At 38.7% G+C, this 11,987-nt stretch overlaps 1 protein-coding gene across 3 annotated transcripts in view; it reads right to left on the bottom strand.

Moving 5' to 3' along the window:
• LOC111076189 (eIF-2-alpha kinase activator GCN1) overlaps positions 1-9,055 on the bottom strand; it is a 43,152-nt gene extending 34,097 nt beyond the window's left edge. Inside the window, exons 1-3 of one of the 3 annotated variants that reach the window (XM_022369871.1) lie at positions 8,963-9,055; positions 8,805-8,907; positions 33-617 (exon numbers count right to left, since the gene is read on the bottom strand). In XM_022369871.1, the coding sequence (XP_022225563.1) occupies positions 592-617; positions 8,805-8,907; positions 8,963-8,977 (144 nt within the window). In that variant the 5' untranslated portion in view covers positions 8,978-9,055 and the 3' untranslated portion in view covers positions 33-591. Of the gene's footprint in view, positions 1-32; positions 618-8,804; positions 8,908-8,962 lie in introns of those variants that run through there. The other 2 variants (XM_022369872.2, XM_022369870.2) reach the window with 2 other exon arrangements.
• Between the last annotated feature and the right edge of the window lie 2,932 nt (positions 9,056-11,987).

Raw genomic sequence — 11,987 nt, 5'->3', positions numbered from 1 at the left:
TTTCAATTATGGAAATCGGTTTTTATTGACTTTTTATGATTTTTGGCCTGGTGGACCTTTTGGCGGAACTGCCCATATGTAGGTGTGGTTATAATTTCTGGAAGAATTTTTGCATTTCCGACCAGTAATCTCATTTGAGCTTTTTAAACTGCTTCAGCAGTTCAGCTTGACTTGGCCAACAGTGTGGCATTGCATTTACACATTCTTGATGGCATTACATATGACAAGGTATGCCAACTGTGCCCAAAGAATCTTACAAGCAAATACGCCAACCAGGTTTCAAGAACGAAAACTGCGACGAAACTAATAAAAATAAAGCATATTGCAAATACTGCTGTATAAATAATGCAAATATGACTATAAAAAACATTTACAGAATGCATTGCATTGCGTAGGTATTGTACCAAGATGCATGCTGCATGAGCGACCAAAAAGCTGTTCTATGGCGAGGCTTACCGATACGCCCCATGGACAGAGGGAGCGCGCGGGGTTTCAATTCTCTTTTCGGCTATGCTTCGTCTCTGACCGCGAGCCCGCTGTCCAACAGCTTCGTCTGTTCGTAAGAAAAGAGCCGAGCGAGCTCAAGACCGCTCAGCAGACGCGCAAAGTGGGCCCAGCTTGATAAATTATAAAGTGAAGAAGGGTTCAATACATTTTTGTACATTTCATTATCAACTTTGAGTGCTCATATCTCCTAAACTAAAATTATCTTGAAAATTATATTCGCTAAAGCTCTGGAAAATTTTCTATTAGATGTGTACATTTATTTTATTCAAAGCGTTCATAAAATATGTTTTAATTTTGCCACCAGCGTCAACCGTCAACGACTACAGACGTATTTTTGTATCGCTCCGCGGTGAAAATCAATTAAATCAATTAATCGCGATTAATCATAAATTAAATTCGCGAAAAAGCGCTCGGGGTAGGCATGGGTACTAGTGATCGTGCTGCCCATGAATACCATCCAATCGAGTAATAAAGACTAATAGAAATAATAGAAAAGAACAAATGTCAACGTTTAAGAGCACCAGCTCGGTAAAGAGCACAAGCACTGTAACCAAAGCCAAAATGAGCCAAGTCCGGCAACAACAACAAGACGAGCGTCGGCTCTCGCAAGCAAAAAACAACGCGTACTTCTCTATACGCTCGCCAAAGGCAGCAGTACCAACAAAAACTGCATCACTGCAAGTGAACGAGGAGAGAGCACGCTCTCTCTCCCCTGCATTGGAAAGTGGGTCATGGAGTGCTCAGTGCCCATCCCCCGACTCGTACTGCCTAACCAGCGATTTGCTAATATCGACAACAACTAGTACAGTGCCCTCGCTCAAAACTGTGTCTTCGACCACAACAACGACAACAACCACAACAACAACCACAACAACAACCACTGCAATTGCTCAGCGCCCGATACTGTCGACCCACTGCGACAAGCCCCAACTCTCCCAACCAATAAGTTCAAAAAATGCTAACGGAGCGTTAATTCAGACTGGGCTCGATCGCTATGTGCAAATCAAACGAAAATTGAGCCCACAAAATGTGAAGAACAACAATGCAGCTAAAATAACTAAAATAACCGAGAACACTGTGCCACATAAGGCACTAGCAAACAATAGATTTGCGATACTAAGTGTCCCAAATGAAGATGACATCACCCAAACACCCAAGGCCAAAAAATTAAGACCGCCACCTATTTATGTTCGACAGGCAAATTGTGCTGAACTGGTCAAAAAAATAACTGATACAATTGGCGCAAACACATTCTATGTCACGTACATAAAAAGGGGTAATATAAATGAAACAAAAATACAAGTCAATGACGAACAAAACTATCGATCAGTTGCGAAATACCTCGAAAATGAAAAAATGATTTACTACACCTACCAACTTAAAAGTAGCAAAGGATTACAAGTGGTTATCAAAGGAATCGAACCAACAGTCCCAATCAATGAGATAATAGATGGACTTAACGATAAGGGCTTCGAAGTCAAAATGGCAATGAACATAATAAAAAGAAAAAAAATTCCCCAGCCAATGTTCAAAGTATAACTGACACCTGAAAGTATGCATATAAGTAAAAATGAAGTTCACCCAATATACAAGCTTCAATACCTACTGTACGGTGCAGTTGATCACCGTTGAGGAACCACACAAACGAAATGGACCGGTCCAATGCACAAATTGCCAGGAATATGGACACACGAAAACCTATTGCACTCTACGGGCAGTCTGCGTTGCCTGTGGTGTTGTTCATCTCACTGAGGCCTGCCCCGTAAATAAGGAGGACCCATCTGCCAAAAAATGTAGCAACTGTGGGGGAAACCATACTGCCAACGATTCCCACTGTAGAAAGCAAAATCAGGCGTATGCCCACCAATCGAGAGAGCAACAAAGAGAAGGCAAATACATTTGCCGTCCATCTAGAAAACGTCTTCAAACCGCACCCAGCAACGAATAGCTTTGTGCTCCCACCAACCAACAATCCCGAAGCTACTCCGCCTATCATATTCCAATCAGGAGAAGTCACAAGGGTCATTAAAGACCAAATGTCAAAGCAAAAGAAAGCTCCGGGCCACGATTTCATCTCTCCTAAAATGATCATAGAATTGCCGAGCTGTGCAGTGTATTTCCTTACTATGATATTCAACAGCATGATGAAATGGGGCTATTATCCTCAAGAATGGAGGAAATCAGTCATCACAATGATCCATAAAGCCGGAAAAGACAAGTCCAAGCCATCATCATATAGACCTACACATATGATCTATAATAGGTACACGGTTTTCAATCACACAGTTTTATCGTACTTAGAGTTCCAATTTTTTTTATTTTTTGTTTGCAATAGCACTTTGACAAAAAAATTAAATAGGTGACCCCCAACAGGCTTTTACCGAAAGGAGTTGACCACACACTTGGCTGACAATAAAGGTACAGGTCAGTATTCTTCAATATAGTATTGGAACTTGCTTTTTTGGCCGTTTAATGTAAATCATTTAACTAAAGCAAAACATAACAAATAATTATTTTTCCCAGGGGGATCTCATTGTACAGAGGGGAGCCCGATTGGCTCTTACTGAGGGGCAACCTCGTGCCATTGCCAATACAGCCATAACTTGTTAAAGCATAAGGAGTAGTCAGAAACGCGGGGAAGACCCGAAACAAGCATAACACTTGACCACTACATATACCTGGCAAGGACCCATTAAGCGCAGGCTATTAGGAAGGCAGAGTTAGGCTCCACAACCGTAGACGGCTACACAGCCAACCTCCGGGGAGAACAGGGTTCCACTTATGCGCAAAGCCAGGGCTAACTTTTCTAAACTTCATAGCTGGGAGGATGCGCGGCGGAGGGCTTTGTGGGCGACGAACATAAATTATTTGGGTTAAGGATGTACGACGCCCAGGGGAATTGACCACGCTTCACCAAAAAACGCAAACATGGAGGTGGCAATATAAGAGGGGGCCCTGGTACGGCTAGGTCCACTTTTCCAACAACGAACAAATGAACGCTGGGATACAGCTATATTGGGGAGTCTATGTGAACAAAATGCTTGCGTGGTATTCAACAAGATACGACCCAGCACACCAGGCTTTTGACCACTTTTTTGGGCATAAATTGGTTTAAGTGGCCTAGCAACTCCCGCTTAAATCCAATTGACGTGGGGTTAGATAGCCAGTTTATTTCAACAAGCATAATAGGGGGGGCCAAAGTGGTAGAGACACCATACCGCAGGCTATTAAGTAGCAGGTATAGGGTCCAAATGAGGTGGACACGATACTAGTATTAACTAATAGCCAAAAAAAAATAAATATTCAGTTACAACATTTTATCCTAGAACACTTGAAGGTACCTATTATTTTGACAGCCTGACACGACTTTAAAATACAAATGGACCTTTTCATTTATAACATTACATATACTATAAAAGTTTTTATTAATGATATTAAAGAATAAGTGGGACAATTTACTTTTCAATACAATAAACGTTTCTATTATGTAGTTCACGTAGAGGTGTACTATTATTAGACAGTGTGTATCAGCCTACTGCCTTGCCTATCAAAGATATTTGAAAAGCTGCTCCTGAATCGTATCAAACAACACCTACACATCAACGGTGCCATCCCGACTCACCAATTTGGATTTCGCGAAAAACACGGAACCATTGAACAAGTAAACCGTATAACCTCTGAGATACGAAATGCATTTAAAAGACGGGAGTATTGCTCCGCTGTTTTTCTGGATGTCGCACAGGCATTCGACCGCGTTTGGTTAGATGGCTTAATCCACAAAATCAAAATATTACTTCCACAGAACATCCATGGAATATTGGAGTCATACCTACAACAAAAAAGTTTCGCAGTACGATGCAAAGAATTTCTCTCTGAATATCATCCAATTGAAGCTGGTGTACCGCAAGGCAGCGTGCTTGGACCGACACTGTATATCATAGTCACAGCAGATCTACCGACAAACAGCCTAACAACAACTTAGACATTTGCTGATGATACTGCCATATTAAGTCGCTCAAAGTGCCCAAGAAGGGCCACGGATCACTTAACATCTCATCTGGTGGCCTTAGAAAAATGGCTAGCAGACTGGCGGATACATGTAAATGAGCAAAAGTGCAAGCATGTCACCTTCACGTTAAACAGACAAACTTGCCCTCCATTATGTCTGAACAATATCAACATTCCACAAACCACCGAAGTAACATACCTTGGTGTTCATCTGGATAGAAGGCTTACTTGGCGTAAGCACATCGAAGCGAAGAGAAATTTAAATTTAAAGCTAGTAATCTACATTGGCTAATAAACACCCGTTCACCACTAAAACTGGAGTACAAAGTACTTTTGTACAATGCAGTTCTCAAACCCATCTGGACATACGGCTCCGAGCTATGGGGAAATGCTTGCGTTAGTAATTTAGAAATAATCCAGAGAGCTCAATCGAAGATACTAAGAACTATCACTGGGGCACCATGGTACATACGGAATGAAAATATCCATAGACTTAAATGTAGGATCAGTTAAAGATGAAATTTCCAAAGTGAAAGCAAAGTACCAGGCCAAGCTTCAAGCCCATCCTAATAGACTTGCGCAGTCTTTAACTTGGCACACTAGCCATACACGACTCCGGCGAAGAGACCTTCCCACCCAGCAATAATACTTAGCTAGGGACGTACTCTAAGTAATTAAGTGTAAATAATTAAATAAATATATTAGGCTAAGATTTGTATACTTGTCGTAAGTCTCTAATAGGGAAGATTCGATATATAAAATCCCGTAAAAAAAAAAAAAAAAAATTTTGCCACCTCTTTTCGGCTGAGAAAAATGGCTAGCAGACTGGCGGATACATGTAAATGAGCAAACGTGCAAGCATGTCACCTTCACGTTAAACAGACAAACTTGCCCTAAATACAAATAATACAAACAAATAACAACTTTAAAACCAAACTCGACCTATTCAGGGCCAGATCAACCCTCAACCGGGCCCTGGGCAACCATCAATCTGGAGGCCCTCCCTTTTTTCACTCCAGCTCCCTTCTTTTTTCATTTGAAATAAAAACTTAAAAATTGTATGTTTGTTAGATTAATTTTTATGTTTATCAGTCGCTATATTTTGTATGCATTCAAAAAACTCAAAAAAACTTCAACAAATTTTTCTGTAGCCCTAGGGGCCCTGCTAATACGGCCCTGGATTCCCGTCGTCAGACTTCATATTTTTTTGGTGTATTCTGTCGCTCGACTCAACGCGGGCCGAGGCATTTACGAAGCCGAAAGCAGAGGCAAAGAGAGAATGGACAAAAATACCCCGCGCGCCAGTACCATGAAACGTCAAACGAAAATTGAACGAGCATTTGCTCCTCGTGCAACATCTTTGTATTGCATAGTCTTTGGTAGAATGCAATGACATACATACAAATAACTAATTTTGTCCCAATTTAATAACAAGTACCTCAAAAGGGTGGAAAATATTGACTGCGCAGCACGTTTTTGTGCTAAAGATATATTAGGAATCAGCAGAGAAAAGAAGGTTTTTTGAACTGCTAAAATTTGACCTCTTTTGCTTTTATTACGCTGGAACGGTGCATGCTGCTAGAACAGTGAATTAGGCTTTATTTTGATTACACTCCCTTACTTATCAACTTTTCTTAATATAAAACGAAATTTTACAAAATACATAGTCTGATTTTCGGTCAGAAAAAGTATGCGTACAAATGAAAGGACACGCAACAAAAAAATATAGTGCTTTTGAATAACTGTCTTGAAATTTATAACGGTAAAACAAAGTTCGTTTACTTGCTTCTGATCATTTTTTCTACATTAAACGTGTGACCACAGTTTAAAAACCAAAGAAGTTGATCCTGACATGAGGCAACTCATAATAAAACTTCGTGATGAAGGGAACTCTTCGGGAAATTCGAGGCATAATTGGTAGAGCACACTTCTCTCTTCAAAGAGTCCTTGAAAACTTAAATTCAACCGGTTCCTGTGAGTCTAAGCCCCGATCTGGTAGGCCACAGAAGCCTACTGAGCGTGAGAAGGGGAGCATTTTAAAATCTGTTCAAATTAAACCAAATACAACAGCTTCTCAAATCGCCAAGAATAGTAAGGGCAAGTTCAACAAGAACCTTCATGAAGATACCATTTTCAAAATTTTAAAGAAAGGCTTGTCTAGCCGTACCGCCTGGAATAAACCACTCATATCAGCAGTGAACAAAATCAAACGCATGGACTTTGCCAGAAAATTCCAAAATATGCCTACTCAGTTCTGGAGTTCTTTTTAGCGACGAACGCAAGTTTTGCATATTTGGGATTAAATGCGCACATTACGAATTCTCTTTGGTTTTTTTGTTTAGTACGCATACTTTTTCTGACCAAAAATCAGACTATGTTGAACAATTTGTTTTATATTAAGAAAAGTTGGTAAGTTAGGGAGCGTAATCAAAATAAAGCCTAATATACATACACATTCATGAACTACTCAGTCAGTATATAAATATGTGAGCTTATGATCTACATATGTAGATTTTTAAAATATTTAACATTTTACATTTTTTGCTAGATCTGTTATCTACATCTAAAATGTCGTTACACATCTCAAATGTAGATTCTACATACACACTGAGTGGAACATGAGGAGAATGAATGAATTATACATACACAATGAGTGGAACTCAATGAGGAGAATGAGTAGCATGGTCTCGTTCTGGTGGAGGTGGGTGTAGCAACTGAATATTAATTTAGTTATTCTGGCTATAATAATGATCCGATTTGATTCAGATTCGGCAATCTGCCAGAAATGGTCATTCTCTGCAGTAATGCGTTTATAGTTTTATCGTATCTTTAAAATTGTGGGTGCTTCAGATTTTCGTCCTTTGTGGGGTCGGAAGGGGTCGGGGCAAATTTTTGAAATACACTTGTAGCAGTGTGATATCACATGAGTCTCGAAACCAAATTTGGTTGCCCTATTTCTTATAGTCTCTGAGATCTAGGTGTTCATCGAGACAGACAGACAGACAGAAATGGCTATATCGACTCGGCTATTGATGCTGATCAAGAATATACATACTTTATGGTCGGAAACGTTTCCTTCTCTGCGTTACACACATCCACTTTTACCACAAATACAATATACCCCTTAACTCTTTTTTGAGTACGGGTATAAAAAGAATAATTTTCATCTCTCTTTTTCGTTTGCGCACAGTTTTTGCCAACAATTCTTTTTTTTTCATTTTTTTTCTTTTTTAATTTAAAAAAAGAATAATTTCTCTTTTTTTTTTTGAATTTTTTTTTCTTTTTTAATTAAAAAAAAGAATAATTTGTAACTCTCTTTTTGGTTTTGCGCACAGTTTTTGCCTACATCTTGCACCATTCACTTCAGAAAATAATTGTTTAACATATATTCTTGAGCTGTGCATCAGCTGTTCTCTGGAGACAGGCCTTAAGCCTGAAATGATCAAATGGAGCAACGGGAATGTGCCACAGCGAAACGTGGCAGGGTACAATCTACTTAGTTCTTAAATAAATATTACTACCAAAGAAAAATAAATAACTTGCATTTTTATGCATCCATATGTATGACAAGTTGCGATCTAAATAAAGGTAGTGCTCTTACGGGTTGTGTAATATTTGTTTCTTTACTACTAGAGCAAACTGAATATTAAAAATGTATATACATAGGTACATACATGTACATATTAGCTGTTTTCTATTATTAAAACCTGTAATTAACGTAATTACTTTAAATCTTTTGATTTCTGAGTTCTTTTACTCAGAAACAGGAATAATAAATTTTGTCTACTTTTCTTGAATTTGTAAAATTTAGCAGGAAAACAAAATTGCTAGAGCCAAATGTTATATTGGGTTAAGATAAATATAATTGTATGTTACCAACAAATGTAACATTGTGAAATGAAAAAATAATTTTTAAAGTTTTTTTTAGTAACAGTTTTAGTTTTGGAAAATATATATTTTTTTAGCATTGGTAGTACTGGTAGCTAAATTTTTTAGAAAAATGTTTTTACAAGTGATACAAATCAAGGATTTCACTATGAAATTCTTGAAAACAATACTTGTAAAGTTCATTATATGAAAAATATTCTTTTTATGCTTTATGCTATACTTGAAGAAACGAGGCACTGCAAGGCTTTTTAAGGCTTTTGAAGCTGTTTGTAGATTTTGTTTTTCACAGTTTTCATTATGATTTATATATATGTTTATATAAAATAAAATTTTATTATTTATAAAAAAACATGTAATTTATTTATCTATTCAGATATTCCGACCCTGTAACAAACGCTTACCGGGGTTTTTCAGAACAGCAGAAACATTTTCAAACACAAGCTGCCGTTCCTCCACGGAAACGTTTAATACCCTGTTGGGCAAATCTCGCAAGGCATTAGACAACTGCAACATTAACAAATTTTATTTATAAGAATGTCATTATATTTTATTTATTAACCTGTGCATCCACCATCTTCGTTAAAACGTGTAACAATATAATGATGATTTTTTTTGGCTCGATATTATAATAATGTATCGATATGAAATTGCTTTCGATATAAGCTCTGCACACTGAGCCCATCCCGGGGGAACTGTGAGAATTTTTGAAATATTCCAACACCGATTCACACTGACACCGTAGATCATCCATGGGAAAACAGCTGGATTTTCATAATATAAAAAGATTTTGATAATTATGAAGGAATGAATATTAATTTGTTAATTCGCTTGGCTGTTTAACAGCAACATTTTTGAAAAACCTAAAAATATTGTTTCTAATGAATATTAGCCTGTTTACACTATGGTGCAGTTATAGAGATATTTCGTTTTGGGCAAAACAAAGTTTTTTTAAGTAGGTTTAGCATTGGAGCCTAGTGGTGGCAAAAAGTTGAGTTATGTTTGCGTTTCAGTTGCGTTTGTTCGATTCCCCGATTATTTCAACCCTGTTCGCCTATCGTGTGAACTCTCACCAGTAGAAACAACAACAAAAAACATGTTGTTTACATAGAAAAATAGAGGAAAAATTTAAATTCGCATATATTACTAAAAAATAATACTTTTAGCCAATTTTATCATTATTAGCCAAATTTTTGTAGACCTATTTGCCTTTTCAGGAACTTCTAGACTTCTGGAAGGAAAAAATAATGGTTTTCGTGGGGTACGGAAGAACTCTCACATACATGAATGAAAATCATTTCAATTAGATGAATTTGAATATTTGTTATTAATTAATTTGTTATTCTAACTCAACAATCGATAGGTAACTTATGTCAGTGTAAATAGGCTATAATTGAGCCAAAAATGAACAAATTCGACGATGCGGAGTTATAAGAATCGTATTTAGTCGTTCTCTTTCTTATAGCCTGTCTACATTACGGATGAGCTATTGCGTTTTGGTCAAAACTCAGTTTTTTCCATAGGTTTGTGCTGGTGTAGACGCCAATTCTGAGTTATTGAGTTAACTCAACAATCGATAGGTTACTCATGTCAGTGTAAATAGGCTATTGTAACCAGACGAGTTTTTGTTTTGCGCTCCGCATTTTTTTTTTATTATTTTACTTAAACAGCCGGTGTTTTATTTTCAAATTAACTTCCTAACATCTCTTTAACTTAAAATCGATCCTTACCGTGGGTGCATGCCTAATAATTGTGTAAAAACGCAACGAATTTAATTAATTTTTTGCGTCGGCTAGTCGTGTGTTTGTGTTGTTGGTTTTCATATATACGCACTCTCATTACATTTAGGCTCTCTCGTAGCCATTGCCGTCAATCACTCTCTCTCGATCAATTTCTTTCTTGCGCTTTCTGTGCAGTAGCGCTCTCAGTTAGAAGCTGTTGCTGCAACCACTCTCCTCTCTCATTGCTGGTCTGATTGCTAATTGTATGGAACTTAAAAAAAAAAAATTAAGTACAATATTATGGATTTATTTGTCGTCTGTTCCGAAAAATACATGCAAGAAGCAGATCACCTATGACCAGCCCAATATCCCTTTCTGGCTTTGCGAAAGCGTAGTGCACGCAAAATGTGTAGGGATCTCGAGCCGTGTAGGAGATGCCATTTCCCAAGATAACGGCCTGCATTATAGTTGTGAGGAATGCCGTGCTGTGGAAAACGACGTGCGTTTGTTCATGAGGCAGACGCGGAGTGGCTTCAAAAAGCTGATAGTAGGCTTTAGACAGCAATATGATCGGCTCTTGGCCATGGACACTCAGTTCAGCAGTTTACAGGCGCTGGCTGAGTCTCCGAGGCGCAAGAAGTCTACTTCGCTGGACTTATGTCCTTCGTCCGACGGCATCCGAAAAACTTACTCCGACCACTTCTTCTGTGCAGCCGTTGATTAAGTTTGTTACTCCAAGGGAAACGCTGCTGGTGATGCTGATTAGGGAGCCGAAAGCGTCACTTCGGAAAGTATGCAGTGGGAGTCCCACCAAAACGGCAAGTTTTTGTATCACGGCTTGCCCCTGACATCACACCCAATGATGTAATCGCTATTATACAAAGCAAAATAAAAGCCGTCGGCCTAAAGGTGGAAAAATTAAAATTTTCCACCGACAGGGAGATATCTTCAAGATAAGCGTCTCCCCGACTCAATTTGACACCATTTGTTCCGGCACGTATTGGCCGAAGCATTTGGTGGTAAAAGAGTTTAAGGCTAAGAAAGAGAATAGGCCCCTCCATCCTCATGTTCCAACTCTACTTTTACCCATCCAAAAAACTAACTTCCTCTCTTCAAGTTACCTACCAGAATGCTAGAGGCTTGCGTAGTAAGCTCAGCACACTTTTTCTTGAGAGTCTCGCATTCTCGTCCCACATTATTGTGTTTACCAAGACCTGGTTAAATCCGGACATCGTTAGTTCCGAAGTTTTGGCAGGTCGGTTAACGTCTCGACTTGGAGGTGGCGCCCTCATTGCAGTGGACTCAAACTTCACGTCGGAATATTTCATAGGCCAGGTTCAACAAGACCTGGAATTCTTGTGCGTAAAACTAATTCTCCCAGGCTTTTCCATTTTCATTACTTATACGTATATTCCACCTTCCTCGGATATCTTAATATACGAGCTTCACTTGTCCGCTTTAAAAACTGTTTCGTCCTCGCTATCAGATAAAGACCATATGATAGTACTTGGAGATTTCAATTTGCCAGGTACTGTTCGGTCTTCGGTAAAGGAGTCTAATAACCTTGTGCCCATGTCACGACATGACTTTATCGACGGCTTGTTAGACCTATACCTGTCTCAAGTCAATCATGTGAAAACTTCCTTGGGTCGGTTGCTTGATCTGTGCATTGTCTCAGTTCCGAATATAGCGTTGCTAACCCGAGCCTTTCCGCTCACTATACCTGAAGACTCCTACCACTCTACATTCGAAGTGTTGGTCGATATTGGGCCTAGTGTATTGGATCGAACGCTGCTTTCGTGAAGCCGAGTTTACGAAGCTTAAAAACCTCATTAGTGATTTTGAGCGGTCCGCTCTGTACTTGTG

This window comes from Drosophila obscura, unplaced genomic scaffold, assembly GCF_018151105.1.
Source record: "Drosophila obscura isolate BZ-5 IFL unplaced genomic scaffold, ASM1815110v1 contig_36, whole genome shotgun sequence".
Lineage (NCBI taxonomy): Eukaryota > Metazoa > Arthropoda > Insecta > Diptera > Drosophilidae > Drosophila > Drosophila obscura.
The sequence above is the reverse complement of the archived record's forward strand: the minus strand, read 5'-3'. Positions and strand labels throughout refer to the sequence as shown.